This window comes from Euprymna scolopes, chromosome 13 (genome assembly GCF_053919585.1).
Source record: "Euprymna scolopes isolate OS-2025 chromosome 13, ASM5391958v1, whole genome shotgun sequence".
Taxonomy (NCBI): Eukaryota; Metazoa; Mollusca; class Cephalopoda; order Sepiida; family Sepiolidae; genus Euprymna; species Euprymna scolopes.
Window position 1 is genome coordinate 107,513,000 of NC_136494.1, and position 22,872 is coordinate 107,535,871.

A 22,872-nucleotide genomic window follows, 5' to 3' on the forward strand; every position below is an offset into this window, starting at 1 on the left:
ATTCTATCATGTTACCAGTTATTGTCTATACAACTAAACAACTATTCTAATAAGTGCTAAACTACTTCCATTTAGTTATAATAGTTTCGGTTATTTTCTATTTTTTACTTGAGAGTCACCCGATATTAAAGCCTGAATGCCAGTCGAGAATAAGTGTAAAGTGGTCGAGGAGACAACAGAAACGTCATGTTCGGTAGCGATTAAAATTGGGTAGAATTTGATTATTTACGGCTCAACAAGAACTTGTTTACATTGGACTTGAAAACGACCATGTGGCAATCAGCTGGAAAGCACACCCGCGGTATCGAGTTCCACAGGCTGGCATTTCTTGGAAAAAAACTTTGTTCAGGGAATTAGCGTTTAGATTTAGACAGAGATAGAGAGTGAGGGAAATTGTTGACAGTGGTTGTTAGCTAGACGGGTGTTTGTTGAGAATGTTTTGCTGGGGGAACCATAGATAAAAGCTCAGTTGAGCACTTGCCATGAAAATGACGATAGACTAGTAGTAATTACGATATTTCTAATTTAGGAACTGCTGCTGCTACTACTACTACTACTACTACTACTACTACTACGACGACGACGACGACGACGATGACAGCTGCTAAATGACTGATCTAATTCCTCATTTTGATTTTTTAAAGGATTTCCCCTCCATTGGCCAAGTCCACAGACAAATCGTGAAGAACAAGGTGAATGTGATCTTCGCCGTTCCGGATATTGTCGCAGAGAAATACCGTCGTCTGCAGAAGCACCTGGAAGGCTCAACGGTTGGAATTCTCACGCCGGACGGCAAAAATATAGTGAATCTAATCCGGGAAACATACGATGTAAGTAAACAGTTTCACATTTATGAAAACATTGCTTATCCATTTTCTCATTTTGGTATTTTTTGGTTAACATGAATCATAACAAAATAAATAAATAAATAAATAAATAAATAAAGTAAAAACAAAAAAAAATCAAGCAAAAAACAAAACAAAAACAATTGCTGCATTTAGATTTGAAGATCAGCATTTCAGATTCGATTTCTATGCACCAATAATTGATTTCAGGCGGACTGTAATTATATCTATTTATATATTTATAAAAATAGTTGTTAAGTAATCATTATATCATTATAAACGTATCAATATCTTCTTCATTTTAGTAAATATACATATATATGATGATTGCAACGTCTTGTAAGACAAGTGCCACTCTCTCAGTCACTGAAAGTCCATGTGCCCGAAGATGATTTTTCAGTCCTACTAGACACTTGCACACCCTCAAGCAGAGATGACACTGAAAACGTTAATTGGTTTGGATGTAACTAACAGCAACGGAAGTTGTATCATCGTGCGCTTTCATGTGATTAACAAGACCTGCCTTAGACAACAGAGCCCAATCATACACCTCACAAAGATCTTCATGATTGGACGGTTTGGCGTTTCCTACATGTTCTTTTGAGCTTCGCTAGATCTATCTTGGCTGCTTCAAAGTGTTCTGCACCCATGTAGATCAGTGCTCTCCACTGCTTGCGATCATACGCTAGGGAATTCCAACTATTAACAGGAACATGAACGCTCACCAGACTCTCTTTGATGCTATCACGAAAACACATTTTCTTTTGGCTTGTACTGGGGTCTTTTGCCAAGAAGGAGCTCACCATAGAACAACTGTTTTGGGGGTTGATAGTCATCAAGCCGAACAAGATGACCCATCCAACGCATCTAGTTCTTAATAACAATGGTAGAATTACTGATTGTTTTGGCCTTATTTAAAACATATGTATCAGAGACAAAGCTATCCCACTTTAAACCAAGGCCCTGCTGATAAAACTTCTCGATCAGTTCTATATGTGACCGGTACATGGTCAATGTTTCAGAGGCATAGAGTAGGGTCGATACTGCACATGTTTGATATACTGAATTTTAGTTGCCTGAGTTAGATCTCCGTCAGACCATTCTATCTTGTAACCTTCCAAATGCGTCTAATTTCCGCATCAAGACTGTCACCATTTGACCTCCATAGAATGTAAATATGTCACAAAGTTTAACAATGTTTTTTGAAAGGGGTGAGGGTCCAAAATAACACCTTAATTTTAATCTTAATTCACGTTAGCTTTTATTTATTTTTCTGAGTTGAATCATATTGTGTCGAATAAATTCATCTCATAAATTCAGGTTCTTATTAACGTGAAAGCCCCCCGCCCCCAAAAGTCGGAACTTAAGACAATTCTCGACACAAATTTTGCATAACTCTGTTTTTTTCCTTCTCCACTTGCACGTGGCACTCTTTCGAAAATAGATAAATAGATAAATAATAAAAAATAAGAACGTTACTTATTATCGTGTCAAAAGAAGGAAAAATCCTGCTCACGTGATTACGTGTCTTTTTAAAAATATTTACATAACCTTTTTATTTTTATTTATATATATCTGTTTAAGCTTTTTTGTCAGTGTACTAGAAAGAATTCAGTTGATTAAAACCCTTTCTGCGTGTTCAACCCTGAACCCGACGGCGCAATACTACACCGTTCAATACTGTAAAACTGAAACGGAGTTGTTATGCTTGAAAAGGGCACCATTTTCTTCTTATTCATATTTATATCGATTCTTTGTTTTAAAAAACTAAAGTAATTACGTGTTTACTTTTTTAATATCCCATTTTGATGTTTCGGATTATTTTACTAAAGTAGGTAAAGCTTCATTATTTTTCCAAACTATTTTTGTTTCTTTGTTTTTCGATATTATTTAGTAAGACTGCTTAGCAGAAAAGCCAACAAACGACTACCCGAAAAAATAAGTATACAAGAAATAAATGTTACCATAGTCAATAAAAGTTCAGTTCATGTTTTTTGTTTAGAAATAGCTATTAATGCTCTTTACTTGAAATAATTTCAGCGAACCGAAATTAAAACGAAATTTGAGGCGATAAGTACTTAAATGAATTTTTATATAAACTACACATGCCATAATCGATTATTCCCAAGCACAAAATAACAGAAAGCATTAAACTATGTTTATAAATATAAATGACGAAACTCTCTTAAATTGTTAACACAAAATGCTCAGGTGCCCCTCCTTCAAATTGAAAACGGGGCTCTCCATTTCAAAGTCGTTGCAATTTTTATTTTTTTTTCAAACCGGTTCGTGAATTAAAAAAAAATTTTTTTTACAAATTACTTAAAAATACAAACCAATGAACTTTTCTACCATAAAAGAGACTTTTACGACAATGATAACATCTATTTCTTGTATATTTATATTATTATATATATATAACATTTTCTCTTTGTAAGGAAACATCATTTTGTTGGTCACTCTTGGCTACGAATGCAAACAAAATTGATATAAAAAAATATATTTTCGCGAAAATTATCTTTACTTTCATCATATTTTGCTTAGGGTAAAATTTTTGAGTAGCAAAACCTATCTCTTTACAACTCTCTCCTTTTCATAACCTATCATACTTTCATCAATCACAGTCCATTTTCTGTATACTGTTTTTGAACCCAGTCAACGACGGGTACTTCTGCTAGTATATATATATATATATATATAGCTAAACACAGCAACTCATGACTACCTGTTCTACGTATCGTATGTCTTAGTACTACGTTTTAATATATATACATACATATATATATATATATATATATATATATATATATATATATATATATATATATATATATATATATATAAATGGGGTAACCAACAACTGTTATGTTTTTTAAGTTTATTTATTATTTCATATTTTCATTTTTAATTTTCTAATTTTTTAATTATTTAGATCATTGTAATAATTGACCCGTTTCGGACGTTCTGTGAAGCATCCTCTTCAGAAAGTATTCAAAATGTAAAATGTATTTTAAATGTATAAGAGCGTTTTGCTGGTCATTTTGATGACATGTTTCCAAGCGGTGGGAATATCTCTAAATGTTTCTAAAATCTTCATGAGTGTATTCCTTTATTAGGGGTCAGACCATGCTTATTACGTGTTGCTGCCTTTTGCTTTTCCATCATTTTCTCTTACGTTTCTCCTTTTTTATTTATTTTTCTTCATACTTGCGTGGATGGTTGGTTGGTTGTTTTTGTTTTACGGCATATCAACCTCTTTCAGGTTATTTAATGCCGAATCCAAAGATTTTGAAGAAATATTTAATAGAATATATTTGTTGTTTTCAAGTCGGTTTCTATTTAACCCATAGTTGGGACCCTAACAGGTATTACCACTCCGGGTCGAGTGGACCTGGGAGCAATGGTAATTAAAGGGTGGCTCCACACTCCCCAAAACCCGCAAGCTGGGGCCTCACCAGTGGATATAGTTTAAGGTCATATCCAGGACCACTTGCGTGGAAGTGTGGGGCGCATTAGTACTTGGTCAAATAAGTGCATCTGTGCGTGTTCGTGCGCATGGAAAGGTGTGCGAGTATGTGTGTGTTTGCTTGTATTGGTTTGTGGAATGTGTGCTATGTCTACTCGTTTTTGTAAAACTTGTCTAGAATTCGTTATTTCGTAGGGATGTTTTCATTCAGTTTTGATTTTTAGCTTTTTAGATTTTAATTTCTTTCTATTATGCTTTTCGTTTGACTATTTTAGTCGGTTGTCGTATTCATAATACAATGTTCGTTGGTATAAAGGATAAAGTATATATGTTTATAGATAGATATAAGGTATTTTTAGTGTTCCCATTTATTTGTCTCCTTACGTGGGCAGGGCAAATACAAGATCGGTTTTCTATGTGAGAAATATTCCGCTCCCCAAATGAGGCCACTCTGGATAGGCACAAGAATAAGAATGAGAATTGTCTTAGTCACGAAGGATTTGTCCTCCACTGATTGTTAGTCTCATAGTAAAGTAAGGTTGGTATTGTTCAATGTGTTACATTAGATATGGTGGAAATTTTGTGTCTGTGTGGTTGGCTGCATGTGTGTGTGTGTGCGTGTGTCTGTTTTAATGTGTCGGTAATAATATGTGTGGGGTGTGTACATGCATATATACGCGTGTTCGAGTGTGTTTTGCATTTCACTTTTGTAGGTGTTGATATAAAGCTCTGTTCAAGTCAGCAGTGAATCTTGTTATGAATTTTTTTTCTGTGTAAGTAAAATTAATTGTCTATTTGGAAGATTGGCATTATTTTGAAGTTATTTCCACTGCATACATGTACGTGTTTTTAAACCTAGAAGTGTCTGTTATCTGCAATTTTAATGTTGCTCTTATGTAAATCCACTCTATTGCTGAGGTTTGTGGTGGCGCCTATATGAGATTTGTCACATGTTGTGCATCTTAGTGCATACATTACATTTCTGGAGGTGGAATTTAGGTCTTTTTTTTTCTAAATGTTTGTGTTGTATTGGTGCAGAGTCTGCGTGCCAGGGAGTAGGGTAGGAATTTTAGACAGTTTTTTGGTGATGGCTTTTGAAGTTGAATTTGGGTGTCTGTGGTGTATGTGAACATATATATCCTCCCTTCAGTTATGGATTAAATAGTAGGGTAGACTAGACTATCAACCCCATTTTTTGCTCAATTAATCTAGGATGAAGCAACACTAGTTATCCTTTCGGATCCGGCATTGTTTCCAATCATCCTGGACCTCTTGCTACTGGATCCAAGCAAAAACGATTCAGGAAATGTGCAAGTTGGGATCGTGGAGTCCTTGTTTTCGTATAGACTTGGAAAACATCACATGTTTTTCAAAATAAAACTAGGGCCTTTAAATACCAAACAGACTTAATTTATCACCAACTGACCCTCAAAACATTAATATGCCGTAAGACAAAAGCAACATATGATTCATTTATTTTTAATGACGTTAAAAATAATTAATTGATTCGCTTGATTTGCCGATTTAATGGCAAACCAACTTTTGGGTGTCAGTTAATATCTAATCGGAATGTCTATTGTAAACGATTTATCATATACAATTATTCGAACACAAATTGGTATTTTGCACGTTTTTGTAACGGTAATAGAAAAAGAAGCATAATGTTTTGATATGTACCGGAAAAGAGAATATTTGTTTTAAATAGCTGAGTGGCCTTGGCTACGGTAATCGATTAATACAATCTAGTAAGCCGTCTTAATGAATAGTTGTTCGTAGTCATAGCTGGTAATATGCTTAAGCTTTAGGCTTTCGACGTATCTTTCAACCTCTCTTACAAGAATGCTATACCTGCCCGTATTTATGGATTGCATGAGCCAATCATATTCTTATGAAGAGGAACCCGGATGTATTCATATTCATTACATCATGTATAATATTGATATTTTAATTCGGCATAGGCAAGCTCATACTCTACCACGGCATACATTTAGCCAATCACGCATTTACAAATCCTAAGTCTTTGAAAGCGATTGTTAAGGTAAATTTCAAAAACTCGATTCCATGATCGATTCATATTTTTGTTAATATAGTAATACCTTGTGTTGCCAGATTAGATAAACAGCGTAGAACAGTTTTAGATTAAATCATAAATGATGGTTAAAGTAGAAATTATGAGTGCAATCTATATCTAACAGTAGATGTGTGTTAGTCTGTGTGAAAATATTAAACCGATGAACTCTTAAACTGCTGGTCACATAATACTGAAATTAAGAGGAAACAGTAATTATACACAGAAAATGTTTTATAACGAGTAAAATCTTTGATTGAGTGGATGAATAACGTGTACAGAAGTCGATAAGTTGAAATGCAAAATGTTCATTTCAACTTGCTGAAATATTTTTATTACTTTTGCGCATGTGCAAATTCATTCATACCTTGAAGTGGTTTAATTTTAAATCGTTCATATCTATCTGTCGATAGCTTGAACAGTAGGGAACGCGACTGGAGTGCTAAATGCTTTGGTTTCGATTCTAGCTGATGGCACCCAAGTCTTTAAAAAAAGACTATTGAAATCAGTACTATATAACATATTTAAGCGTGTTTTACGATCGGTAAGGTTAAGCGCCCCCCCCCCCTCTGCTATTTATCAAATAAATTATTTAAGAGAATTTGATTAGATATTTTTTTTACATGGTGGTAACCACTTATCAAGGCCCGGAAGCCACTCAGGGATAAGGGTTATTGCAAGTACAGTATGTTAGTGTGGAGATTTGATGAAGTGTTTACTTAAGGGGGCGGTTCATTAGGAATTTGTTAACGTTCGACTTGAACACATCCAAGTTGTAGTCAGGTGGGAAGCAGGCAGACGGAACAGAGTTCCACAGGCGTGCAGTTCTAAGAAAGAAACTTTGTTCATGGAATCCACGTTTTGATTTAGGCACAGATAAAGAGTGGGGGAAATTTTTCACAGTGGATTCAGCTAGACTGGTGTTTCTCATGAAAGATGTGCGAAGGGGGACCAGAGATTGGAGTTCAGACGAGCACCTGCCATGGAAATAGCAATAAAACAAGGATATGTTCGCAACGTCTCTTCTGTGGGAGATAGGTTGCAGGGTAGAGAAAAGGGCATCCCCCACTAAGCCACGAAGTCTATTTTGTACTCTGTCAAGGCAGGATAGGCTGTTTTTAGCAGCTTCTGCCCAGATATGGTAGCAGTATTCCATCCTTGGACGTACTTGGCTTTTATATATATTAAATCCATAATGTAAATATTCCTCGCATTTGTTAAATTGTGAAGGTAGTTTAATAGTGAGATCGTTCGAAAGAGACATAAAATAAATAATAAACAACACTGTTTATATGTATTACAGAAAGTCACATCCCAAGTTGAATTCAAGGTCACTGGACCCGATTATGTTGATGTCGTTTTCAGCTCTTCCTGCAATGGGTAAGTTGGTCATACGTTATTTACTAATAAAAATAAGCGCTCTCCGAACGCAAAAATTTATTAATTTTCACAAATGAAAAAAAAAAAAAGGTTTTACATTACATACCAACCACATGTCGATTAACAGCCATTTTGTCGATGGGTTAGTCTGTTGTGCTTCACTTTTTTTTTATTCAATAAGCATTAATACTTTAAAAACAATACAATCGGGCTGTGTGAAAATTAATGTATATCAGTTGCAGCCCTGAAGATTTGGGTTGGATTAACTCAAGATTAAACGAAGTATTTAAATCTTATTTTATTTAGTCTATCACGCTTAAAGTGGCTCTGCGTCGATCTGTAGCATTTTTGTCGGTATATTATTTCATACTTAAGTATGACAGCTCAACAAATATGTTATTTCAGTTTTAAGCATGTAAGCATGACACACCAAGTAACATGTTATATCAAGCTGAAACGTAACAGATCAACGAATATCATATTTCAAACTTAAAGGTGACGAACAAACAAACAAACAAACAAACATGAAACATAAATATTACAGATTAACGAATATAACAATTCAAACTTTATTATAACAGCCCAAAAACATACTATTTCAAAGTTGAGCCTGTCAGAACAACAAAGATGGTATTTCAAACTTAAACACGGAGAAACAACGGAGATGCAAACTTAAGCATGACAATCACACTGCCGGCGAGAGATTCTTTAATGAGATGTTTAGGCTCATTTAAAATAGAATTCATCTAATAAATCTGCGGGTTTATCAATGAAAGTACTAATGACAAATTCAGCTTGTTAAACGTACGAACATGTTATTTAGAAGGAAACTTCGAGCGAGGGACAGGGTCTCTATTAAAGAACTTTTCTCTATTATTTTGGTAATTTTAAAAATATTATTTTTTGATTATTTCAATTTTCTTCTTTTGAAAGGAATACCACAAAGCAAACGAAGTCGTGTACAGGACTTAAACGTGGAAAAAGTGTAAGTTAACTCTTCGTTATTTTGGTTACAAACGCCATATAAACTCACATATAAACGCATACATCTGCATTCACCCCCCCCCCCATATACACCACGAAAATTGTAATATTAAACGGTAAAAAAAGAGTGAGAGATAGTGAAAACGCAGATTGGTTGAGAAAAGTCGTGTTTTATGGTAGAGAGAGAAAAAGAGACAGAGAGAAGAGGAGATAGATAGAGATAGAGAGATGAATAGAGAGAGAGAGAGAGAGAGAGAGAGCAAGAGAGAGAAAGATGGATATATAGGGAGGGGTGTTTTGAACTAGTTAAGAAAGTTAGTGTTTAGTAAGAAAATAGTTGTCATTATAATTGGTATAAATAAGAAAAAGTAGTAAATTCAAAATTTCCTTGAAATCTGTGCTGTAAATACTCACCTTGTAGATGATAGTTTAGAGAATAAATACTATTTATGTGAAGATCAGCACGTGATCACACATTCATCCTAAACCCGATTCAACCTACTACGAGAAAATGTAACCAATATTATGACCCAGTTCAACTCGTGGATTCTATAAAACGCCACTGAAACGACCATCGATAAAATATATAAAAGAATATTTTTATTCGTTGCTGACGCGACACGCAAGATTACTATCGTTTAATGTTACTTGATAAAAAGCTACCAGCCTAAAATTACTTAATAATTAAAAATACCAATCTATGTGTTGCGTATCATATTGCTTTCAGCAACAAATACAAATATGTTGTATATATTCTCTCGATGGTCGTCTGAGTGGTTTTATATAAAACCTAACCTTACCTAATAGTTAAAAATATCAACCTAACATGATTAATAATTAAAACTGACAAACTTACATTACTAAATTATTAAAAGTATCAACCTAAAATTATTTAATAATTAAATATATCATCCTAATATTAGATAATAATTAAAACTATCAATCTAACATTACTTAATAATAAAAAATATCAACCTAACATTATTTAATAATTCAAAGCACACACGTAACATTACTTTATAATTAAAACTATCAACCTAACATTACTTAATAATAAAAAATATCTACCTAACATTATTTAATAATTCAAACATTCACGTAAAATTACTTTATAATTAAAACTATCAACCTAACATTACTTAATAATTAAAAATATCAACCTAACATTACTTAATAATTAAATCATCCTAAGATTACTTAATAATTAAAACTATCAACCTAACATTATTTAATAATTCCAAACATCCACGTTACATTACTTAATTAAAACTATCAACCTAACATTACTTAATAATTAAAAATATCAACCTAACATTACTTAATAATTAAATATATCATCCTAACATTACTTACTGATTAAAACTATCAACCTAACATTATTTAATAGTTCAAAACACCCACGTAACAAATTCTTTATAATTAAAACTATCAACCTAACATTACTTAATAATTAAAAATATCAACCTAACATAACTTAATAATTAAATCATCCTAAGGTTACTTCATAATTAAAAATATCAACCTAACATTATTTAATAATTCAAAACATCCACGTAACATTACTTAATTAAAACTATCAACCTAACATTACTTAACATTAAAAAAGATCAACCTAACATTACTTAATAAATAAAATTATCAACCTAAAATTACTTAATAATTAAAAATATCAACCTAACATTACTTAATAAATAAAATTATCAACCTAACATTACTTAATAATTAAAAATATCAACATAACATTATTTAATAATTAAATATATCATCCTAACATTACTTAATAATTAAAACTATCAACCTAACATTACTTAATAATTAAAACCACCCCCCTAACATTACATTATAATTAAAACTATTAACCTAACATTACTTAATAATTCAAAACATCCGCGTAACATTACTTAATAATTAAAAATATCAACCTATCATTACTTAATAATTAAATCATCCTAACATTACTTAATAATTAAAAATATCAACCTAACATTACTTTATAATTCAAAACATCCACGTAACATAATGTAATAATTAAAACTATCAACCTTACATTACTTAATTATTAAAAATATGAGCCTAACATTACTTAATAAATAAAAATATCAACCTACCATTACGTAATAATTAAAACTATCAACCTAACATTATTTAATAATTTAAAACATCCACGTAACATTACTTAATAATTAAAGCTATCAACCTTACATTACTTAATAATAAAAAACTATCAACCTAACATTACTTAATAATTAACTATATCATCCTAACATTAGTTATAATTAAAACTATCCACCTAACATTATATTGTGTCGGGTCATATAGTAGCCATCTCCCAACAGAACCTTACAGTTGGATGTCTACTTCTGTGTGGCAGAACCTGAACTTACTGTGATTGCTCAAACCACTCATTTTCTTAAAAGCCTTAATCATCAAGTCTTCATCTTGGGCAGCCATTATAATTTTCTCGTGATCGTAGTAGAGTGTTCTCCTTTTCACCTAGTCTATGGAACCTTCTTTATCTATATAGTCTTGAGTTACTATTATATTACTTATATGCATTTCTTTCTCTCGATTTAGGTTACATTTCATGTGAGTATGAATCTGACGCGATGCCCGACGGCCGAAGAGAGGGCAAAAAATCAGCAGATTTCTATTTTCGCTGTTGGACTTCCAGACAACATTGTGGTGAATTTGGAACCTATTTGCCATTGTGACTGCGAATTGCCATCCCAAGTAGTAAGTATAAAAATACACATCTTTTGTAACCCTTCAGGCTCATATAACCAGTACTTAATCACGGTTTTATATTATGAAGGGGAATGAAAAAAAATGAATAAACGATAAAATAACTTAATAAACACTGAGACAGTCATGATCATATCTTGTTTGATATCCGTTTAAACACTAGTATGATGTTTTTTATAGACCCATATTTATACACAAAATTGTGTAAAAATACAGAACATAAAGTTAAGATCACAGAAGGAATTAAGATAACTCACTTCTTTAATGTTACAATTGACCTATAAACCACATATGAAATATATGTTGTGATATATGCTAATTTAAACTTGAATCACTTTCTTATATCATTAAGTATATATATATATATATATATATATATATATATATATATATATATATATATATATATATCAATTTAATATGCAAAACTTACTCAACTGAAGAAATATTCAATAACAATTGTCACACGTATATTAAAATTTTACAGATAATTGCTATAGAAACACTTAGATGGACGGTCGAGTTTCGATCCTATTGCCTGTCTAACCGCACTGATGAGATATGAAACAGCAAAACAGTACTATATGTGGATGACTATATATATATATATATATATATATATATATATATATATATGTGTGTGTGTGTGTGTGTGTGTGTGTGTGTGTGTGTGACTTACCTTGTCTGTCTGTCTATCTGTGTGAGGAACTATTTCTATCAAACTATTTTGTCAATTATTGGTCTACAGACTTGAAACTTATTATATAGTGTATTTCAACCTGTGGAACAAATTCGATTTGGCTTTTAATTGGCAAAATTAGCTATCAAGAAGACAAAATTGAAAAAAGTGAAGCTTGAAATGTGTAAGTGGATTTTTTTTTTACACAGTGGTCACCAATTATCAAGGCCCGGAAGCCACTCAGGGATAAGGGTTATTGCAAGTACATTACGTTAGTGTGGAGATTTGACCGAATGGTTAATTGTAGGCATAGATTAAGCATGTTATTTCTATGCATGCGTAAATATACATTTATATCTGTAACAACGCATGAAATCCCCGCTTTATATATCGAGTACAATATAATAATCAATAAAGTCTTGGCTCTATAAAAATAAGTATGAAATCTACACAAAATGAAGTATCATATTTAAACGTATTTTACGACCGGTCCATGCTGGGCGGCCACTACTATATATTGGGTACAATATAATAATCAACAGAGAAATTGTTTCGATAATAATAATAAATACGAAATTTACATAAATTGAATATCATCTTTAAGCGTATTTTACGACTGCGCAACGCCACAAGTACAAACTAATTCTAATCATAAAGAAGGTGTTATATCACCAAAACTTTCAATTTTCTATCGATTATTATATTGTACCTAATATACAGGGTAGGTAAGGTATTTGAGGACACCTTAATTACTTTCAGAAAAACAGAAAATGAAACTTTTAAATTGTTGAAATTGACAATTTCTTGTAAAAAAAAAATTAAATATAATATTAATCTACGTTTTAGTCTATATATATATATATATATATATATATATATATATATATATATATATATATATATATATATATCCTGTTCTGGCTTCTATCACCAACTCAATTCGAGTTCGAAAGCAACTGCAAGCTTTGGTCAGGTAGTATTTACTTATGTCCTTTATCGCCTGGGGTATTGCTTCTATCAGAAAGGATTTGTCATTATAAGTATGCTTACTAACTTCCTTTTCTACACCACACGTAATAATCCAAAGGATTAAGGTCCGGTGAGTTAGGAAGCCATAAGTTTACTGTGACATGATCAGGAAAATTCTCGGCCATCCAATCCTGGGTCTGAGAGCTTTATGGGATGGTGCCGAATCTTGTTGGTAAACATAGGCCCTACCATTGACAACGTTGTCTATCTACGGCTTAACAATGGTTTCAAGAGTCACGACATAGGTATCTGCATTATGTTTAAGGCCCTATGGAAAAATGAAGATGCACGATGTGCCCTTCACGGCTACCAACACCGAAAACCGCCACTGTTGCTGGTAACTTTGTGTGCATAAGAGTTGAAACTTCAGTGGGATCCGCACATAGCCATCTATAATTTCTTCGGTTGAGTTTTTGACCCTGGTCGAAGTTTCTTTCGCCAGAGAAAGATCAAAGACAACCGTGTTCTTCTGGATGCTTCAGTTTGTTTCAGAGTTATTTTGCACATATTAAACGATTCTATTAGGTTTTTGTTGACATGAACTGACCTCGCCTGAGAACGTATGATTTGTGTCCGAAGTGTTGATGAACAACATTGCTTATTGTTCCTATAGACACTTAAAGATTTTTGGCAAGACTTCGCCTTGGTGTCTCAAGATTTTCATCGGCCATGCCATGCACACTTCTGACAAACTCAGATGTTTTGCGCGAGTAAGAACGTCGACAATGATGTTTTCTCTTTCTTGACCAATTCATCTCCATCGTTTTTATTGAGCTACTTTCTAACTTTGCGAAGAAAAGGTCTAGCGACTTTTAGAAATCTTGCAATTTCTAAATTGCTGTTTTGCTTTTATAGACAATTTTATGGAGTTTCTTTTCATCTCATTACTTATAGTATTATTTGCCATGGGAGTTTCGTAAAGTAAATAATATTAATTAGCATATTTGTAAGTTAAATTACAAAACCATAAGTGTTCTCAAATACCTTACGCACCCTGTATAATAGTGATATCAATAGTAAAAAAAAAGTGGCTTGAGTGCCATCAGCTAGAATCGAAACCAAAACATGCAACTCTTCAGCCTCATTCGTTAGCCTCTGAGCAACTCCCAAGACACATACAAAATACTACAAAAACTAACCTTGCTTAACTTATGAATATTGATTTGTGCATGTACACAGGTTTCGTCGATTGCTCCTGCCAAGGGCAATTGTTTAGTTTTCAATTTTGATCTCCAGTATCTACTTTTACAGGCTTAAAAACCAAATCGAAAGTGTGCTAAAGATCCAAATGCTCTCTATATCAAATGTCTACTCCGTAAACGAAATATTCAGAGATGAGTTTGGTAGAGATTTTTTTTTGCGCACACACACACGCACGCATACACACACACACACACACACACAATTATATATATATATATATATATATATATATATATATATATATATATATATATATATATATTAGCCGCCCGTCCGGCGGTACCCGGTCGTAAAATACACATAATATTATATTTTAATTTAATTCATGCAGAATTCTTATTTATTATAAACAGAAATACCGTAGGTAAAAACGTAAAATTAAATTCTTAAAAAATTAAGTAAAAAAACAAAAAAAACAAAACAAAACAAAAAACGGAAAGAAACCGACACATGTGCATACGAGTATGTCATTTTCTAAACAGTTCACTTCATGCAAGTAAAAAGATAATCGAGCTGAGTTCGAACCAAAACGTAAAGACAGTGAGTCAAGTACGATAACGATTAAGCTAGATTGACATGAAAAAAGTTTTAAAAAAGTGTTTCAAACCAACCGATACTTTTCATAAGGAAGCTATCATACTACACGACCGCGCATACGCAGTCGTGAAACAGTTGAAAACAGCTAAAAAATCAAATGGCCTTTCATGCACCAATTTTTCAATTTTTATCCCTAAGCAGCCTTTTTTCTGGATGAAAAAAAAAAACAATTAAAAAGTTTTTCACATGTCTGAATACTCTACATACCAAATTTCAAGTCTGTAGATAAACAATTCGTTGAATATATAGGTTGAGCCACAAACATATATATATATATATATATATATATGTATGTGTGACGTTTTCATCTTAAATTCTACGCAATTCTGCATAAATAGAATTCAGATTCAGTGTAATAGTCGCTTGCATATTTATGACTAAGTATATTAAGGAGTTCTTTTTACACCGTTTCTGTTCGCGTTCTACATATATTGACTCGTTTTTATAATTATGTATCTATATAAGTATTGATGCCTGCAGTAAACTTTTCTCTCCATAACTTTCTATCGGAGACATTATTTTCAAAACTGCTTGTTTCCATACCAGCAAGTTTAATATTCTCTTTCAGTTTGTCTTTATACCTGAAAAACAGATACCAAACACACACACACACACACACATGTGTGTGTGTTTGTGTGTGTGTGTGTGTGTGTGTGTTATTATACAGTGTGTCCAAAAACTCACAGATGGGTTTTGAACTTAAGTAGATTTTTTATTTTTTATTATATCCTTCTGTAAATTTAACATAATCTGATTAAGACAATAGAAAATTAAAATTAAAATAAAATGCAAAATTCAAACAATCTTTATTCATGAAAAAAAATATCTTTTAAATGTTACCCATTTTCAACTTCGCATATTTGTGCTCGTTCCAAAACATTATTCATGACAAATTGCAGAATCTCTGGATTGCGATTTAACTCTCTTATTTTGTTCCTGATGTTTTCCTTCAATTATATCAGGGTTTAGGGTTTGCTAATATAAATTCTTGGCAATGTTTCAAATTGTGTTGTTACTCGGGCTATCTCTTACATGAAAATGCCGTCGATAAGCTCTTTGAGTCAAAACAATTGACCCCTAATTTTGGTAAAACAATTTCACAACTTGCGTACGTTGTCCAATACTATACTTATCCATAATTAATTTCCAAAATATTATCTGTACAATATCTGAGATCGAGAAAAAAAATTAATGGTAAAATGACAAAGATTTTTCACTCTTCAGTGACTACTTGGACATCCTTTATTAGATATGATATTGTTTGAATTTATAATATATTATCTTCCGTAAAATAAATAGATATTTATGTAGAGAGATATTAAAATAATGACACAATGCGTATTTTGGCGGATCTGCAGATAAAGACAATTTCAAGACTTTTAAACCACACACAATCATCTTCAAACAAAAATTCAACAACAACAAGGTGAGGAAAGCAATTCTATTATTATCTTTCAAAATCTTGTTTTTGTTTCGACGTTGACAAATACGAGACAACCACTTCCTAACGTCCCTGTTTAAGGCGTCAATATTCTTTTGACCAAAGTATATTTGTCGGATGTGCTTCATTTTAAACTATCGCACACCCTTCCTCAATGTCTTCAAATCTGAATTAGTCTTCAACCACAATTCTTGACCAGGATGAGAAAGTAGTGGACCCATCCCGGCCATCTTGGCAATTGAAAGAAGGCAAATGGCGGATGTTTGGCTTAAAGGTTTGTTTGTCTCTTTGTCTATGCTTGTCGCCGTCGTTAACGACCAGTCAAAGGTACTTCGATTTTCGAACAGGATGATCAAATAGATAAGTATTTTGTTGACAAGCTCAGACCATACGCACTTTTATAATCTAAAAGAAAGTTTAAGTCCGATTAAAAAAAATGCAATGACGATGTAATATGTAAAATTCAGAAAGAACCAAAACAACTCATATAAGACCATTTTATTGGATTTTATTGTTTATTTATTTTATTGTTTATTTATTTTATTGTTTATTTATTTTATTGTTTATTTATTTTATTGTTTTGTTTCTTTCTCAGTTTTGCTTATCACATCGTCATGCATTTTTCTCTTTGAGAACTTTCTGATTTTTTTTTCTGATGAGTCCACAGAACAACTATCCAACACTGACATATAAATTTTAGTTACTATCAGGGAGACCCGACTTTGCCAGGGAATGAATGAGGATTAACGAATGCTTCACACTTCCATATTTTATCGTCATCGAAATCGATGAAATCGCCTGAATTTCCATTCTCCTCGCAGTTACTTTATCCACAATACATTGTAGTCTACATTACACTGTAGAGAACCTACTGTTGATTTCATAAAATTATTTTTATATAATGACTTCAATTAAAGTTTAAGATTCAAAAGTAAAGTATCATGACTAAAATGTGCTCTATACAGAAACATTAATTTCGGGCCGCCCCTGGCATATCAAAGAACCTACTATTAGTTTTATATGCCGGACCTTTCTACTTGTGCGGGTATAATGACTTCAATTAAAGTCAAATATCATGATTAAATTGTTAAAAAGTCAAATATCATGATTAAATTGTTCTCTAGAAAGAAATATTCATTTCGAACGCGCTTCTGTAATATGAAAGAACCTACTCTTGATTTTATATGATGAGCCTTTCTGGTTGTGCGGCAGTAAAACTTCTCAAATAAACTTGTGATGTTAGACTGTATAAGGCGGCGTAACTTTAGTCAAAATCGTTTGTTCTTTATTTCATCAGATGTTTTCGATTATCGATTATCGATACTTATCGATAAAAAAAAACAACTAAAAACACTTCCAGGCCTATAAAGTACATTTGTGTGAAATTGCAAAATGTCAGCCTATCCATTTAGGAATCCATAGAGAACGAACACACACGCACACACATACGCAGAGACAAAGTTGTGAACGAAACAGATCTGTAAAATGTATCTTTTTATAAAAAAAAAACAAGAGTGGCAAGATGAATAAAACCCTGGACTTTGGAATCAAGTTTTTATTTCATATTTTCTCTTGTTTTAGCTTAACATAGAGCTTCTAATTTAAAAATTGCTAGGATACAAAACCTACACACACACACACACACACACACACACACACACACACACACACACACACACACACACACACGCGCGCGCACGTATATATATATATATATATATTTACTTTCACTCCTTATGTTCGTTTCACTTATTGTAATCATCCTTAATCTTATTGATATGATAAAGTAATAAATTTCTAATGTAAATTAAATCATTATCTCTCTATTATTTTTATTACAAAAAATTCGTCTGCTTACCTATTTCATGGCCGCCCTGTTTTAAGTCCGATATTAAAAGCCACTACTGCTATTCAAAGCATACACAATGTCAAAAATATTTTTTATTTTAACTTATTTTAACGTGGTTTTTAAATGTAATTTTACCCTTTTGAGATAAAAAGAACTAATTTAAATATAACTATAGTCATATTTATAACCATATTTACTGCATTTAGAAGCGCTCCTATGGAGTTTGACAATTATTATATAAGGTCTTACTTAAAAATATTTTCTCTTCAAGGAAGGTGAAGGTATAAATTTGATTTTAGTAGTACTTTTTGTAGGGCCTCCGTAATTTTAATTAGTTCTTGCAGTAGTGCCCTGGAGGCTTCTAAGTTTTGTTTTTTCACTCATCACTTAAAAAAATGTTTTTTCAAGACAATGAAATCTTTTTATTTTGAACATTTTTCATCTTACACTTTAAAGGCCAACGGGTAGATTAGTATATATATATATATATATATATATATATATATATATATATATATATATATATATATATATATATATATATAGTGTGTGTGTGCGCTTATTTACTATAGTAATTATTAAACAGGTTTCATTCTTTCGGGAATCATCAATGCAGGCTGTCACGATTAACACCGGTCAATAAATTCGAACCCGGCAACAGAGGCCATCTCTGGCTTCATTAGCAAGGACCTAATACATTCGGCCACCATTAACCGCGAGAAATACTGGTGATATTAAAACATTTATTTTTAAAATGTTTTTTAATGTCTGTCATTATATGATGATCTGCGCATAAGAGCTAAATTGATCGACTTTATTTCAACTGAAACTGCTCAACGATAAGAAACGAGTCTCTTAATAGGGCTGACGTAATTGTTTACTATAATAATTATTAAATGCCTACAGACACTAGGGTTTCATCCTTTCGGGAATCATCAGTGCAGGGTGTCAGCAATTAGCAAAATGCGGGATCGGATTTTGCATGCAGAAGTATTTGATGAAACAACAAGTAATCTTTGACTTACTTGTTGTTTCATCAAATACTTCTGCATGCAAAATCCGATCCCGCATTTTGCTAATTCCTACCCTCTGATGAGAAGGAAAGTATTTCTTCATTTATCTAGTGTTTCCTTTTCAGATTAAATATGTTTTTAACTCATTTCAAAGTGTTTTTTTAACATATTTTATTAACTGTTTGCTCATATTATAAGCTTTATTTCATATTTGGGTTTTTCGAGCTTTTACATCTGGCTGAGATAATTTTATAAATATTAATTCTTTAATATTTATAATATACTTTAATTTTACCATCTTGGATTATTTTGGTAAATTTAATTGTAATTTTTATTATATATATATATATATATATATATATATATATATATATATATATATGTTTTTTGTGTACATATTCATATTAAAAACCCTTTTTTCTTTTTATTTAAAAAGAAAATACAAATTCATTATAGATGAGTCGTGGAATTGGATTCATTTGCAAAAAATCTAGCTAATTTGCATATTCGTTTTACACATTAATTTTAATTAAATCCTTATTAGTTTTTTCGGTTTTCTTATGGCATGATCATCTTTAGTTAACTATTACGTGTAATTATATTCATGCAGTAATATTTGCGTAAAAAAGTTTATAGTAAACACAAAGCTCTTTCCATATATATTTATGTATGCGTATATGTTTTTGTTAAAAAAATGTCGCCTACCAAACTCCCCCTACAGTTTTTGACTATAGACATTAAACTTCATATACAAGGTACTTGAACCCATGCGAAACTTTATATTTCGTTTTTATTTTCAGTGCAAAAGTATGAAATTATAAAAATAAAATTTTCTAGATGAAGGTCGACGACATTATGAATATGCATGTATAACGTAATAGCTATTAGTTCATGTTTTAATTTTTAGCCCTGTCTTCATAGCTCAATTATTAATGGCAGATGACAAAATAAATTGTAAGCAAAGTTGTGTGTTCTTTTTTAAATAAATAGAAAAATGGTTTTAGTATAAATATCAATACACACACGCACAAACCGATTTATAGAAGTATATGTGTAAGATAATATGACATTAATTTATTTGAAATCGTTAAAAAAACTAAATAAAAAGAGCAAAAGCAAAAATATTTTCTGGTTGACAGAATGAGAACAAACTACCGCTATGGATTAAATAAATAGTTCCGTTTGAAATTTAATACACATGCTTGAGTAAAAAAATTTTCAATCTAAAAATTAATTTTTTTTTTCACGAAGAGAGACAAAATTCAAAGGAAACAACCAATTTCATCTGTAACTGGCCAACCCATACCCTGAATAACTGAAATATTTTAAAGGTCCATATACTACAATTGCACCGAAAAGTGTTACGCTGATGAGAGAATCGCCTTTTGGAGTAGACAAAGAGGCTAACGATTAAATTGTAAATATTTCCTTTCGCCTTGTTTCGTTCGGCTAGAGACCGGAAATAGCCACTCGGTCATTGGAGACCGTTTTAACATACTTGGCTAAAACCAACGCAAGCAAATAACCATTAGCGATTTGAGAACTTCCGGTTTACTTTATCATGGCCGCAGTTCCTGCTATACTGACACAAGTGTTGAAAAAGAAAAACGCAAGAATCCAGTCACAGAAATTCATATGCACAAATGTATATTTAAAATGAAACGAGATAATTTTCTAATTTATTTCGTATGCTAGGTTAGCGAAATATTTAGTAACTTGAAATATGAGTGTATTTTTGGAGACAAAATGATAGTGTAAAATGATTTTATAATTATACTGTTTGTTATTCGATAATATATATAATTATACTGTTTGTTATTCTGTAATATATATATATATATATATATATATATATATATATATATATATATATATATATAACTACTTCATTTACTCACATAAAATTAATATACGAAAGTATAAATTTATGCGTAAACTTTAAGTATTTATTTCAAAAGTGCTCAATACGTAGGTAGAGCTAGTTAGTAAGTTATATATATAAGCCTGAGAGTCCTAGAGTGGACGAAACGCGGAATATTCAGTGTAGCTTAATCGCCATATATATTTTCTAGCTTACTATATATATATATATATATATATATATATATATATATATACTTCTTAAATAAAGATTGGTATATATTATAAAGAAATAAAGTATATTTCCACAGAAAAAAATATACGTATGTATACATATATATATATATATATATATATATATATATATATATATATATATATATATATATATATATATATACATACATATATTTTTTCCTTATAATATATGCCGATCTTTATTTAAGAAGTGTTCAAGGTAATTACAGTGAATATAGTGCATGAATGACAAAAGTCTGTATTCCAAAGTTCATGATGTTGACCATCTTATAATTTATTCCTTTAATTCGGTTGACATTTACAATTATTGACAGTATCTGTTTCGTAGCACAAAATCAATAACTTAATTATTATATCAATTAGTGAATCTATTTTGCCCTTAACTCATCAGAAGAAATAGCAACAATCAATCCATCAAAAGGAAATAAAGTGCGTTTTAACATAATTAAAATCCGGAAATCGGAAGAGATTAAATACCTTATAATATATTTACATTTAAGTAAATATCTTATAATATGTTTACATTACGCCATTTTGAATTTAAGTTATCAAAACATACAAAGTGTAAACGATAAATTGGTAGTAATTTCAATCCGCAATCTATGTTTCTAAAGCAGCATTATCAAAGTAAAGACAAAGAAAAGAAAGCTCACAGTCCGAGAAGTAATACAATTCCCACCAGAAGGTTTCTCGATGGTTTGAAACGATCCATTGTAGCAAATTTATCACAGGCAATGGCTGAACTGACGAAAAAGCGGAATGTGACCAAAATGACCATTTCTAATGCAGTACGGAAACACGTTGGGATGAAGACATATTGCAGACGTTGTCGTAACTTTCTTACAGCGAAATCTAAGACAATTCATAAAGAAAGAAGCTTCTTGCTACTCATTACCATGGTGGTACCGTATGCATTTTTGTGAAAAATTTCGTGGTAGACGAAATCTTTACGCACAGAAACTTGAGTTTTCAACAGTACTCTCCTGGTGTTTCTCGAGACATGCAGAGTAAATATCCTGCATGTGTCATGGTGTTTTGAGCTGTTGCCAGTCATGGAAAAGTCATACCCCTCATTTTATTGACGTGGACCTGAAGATCAATACGGTGGAATATTTGGAGCTTCTGGATGAAGTTCTTTTGCCCTGGATCAAAAACTATGATACCAAGAAATTGACTCCGCACCTGCTCATAACTCAAAAACAGTGCAGACCTTCTTAAAGAGAAAGTTGCCGCTTTTTGTGGCATGAACTATCTGGCCCTCTAGCTCACCAGATTGCAACCCCTGCGACTATGGGTTATAGGGCGATGTTGAAAAAATCTCTAATGCTCGTCCCCATAACAGTGTGGACTCCCTGAACACCTCCATAAGGCGAGCATTCCCCGCTATCAAGGAGTCAGGCCTGTCGTGCTTTTAGGGCTCGCATTCTTCTTCTTCATCATCTTCTTCTTCATCATCTT

At 31.9% G+C, this 22,872-nt stretch overlaps 1 protein-coding gene across 2 annotated transcripts in view; it reads left to right on the forward strand.

The window, feature by feature from the left end:
* The window catches only part of LOC145292145 (integrin beta pat-3-like), a 106,029-nt gene that overhangs the window by 65,968 nt on the left and 17,189 nt on the right, over window positions 1-22,872 (forward strand). For both annotated transcript variants that reach the window (XM_080138272.1, XM_080138273.1), the window contains exons 13-16: window positions 645-830; window positions 7,683-7,759; window positions 8,693-8,744; window positions 11,318-11,476. In XM_080138272.1, the coding sequence (XP_079994398.1) occupies window positions 645-830; window positions 7,683-7,759; window positions 8,693-8,744; window positions 11,318-11,476 (474 nt within the window). The remainder of the gene's footprint in view (window positions 1-644; window positions 831-7,682; window positions 7,760-8,692; window positions 8,745-11,317; window positions 11,477-22,872) is intronic.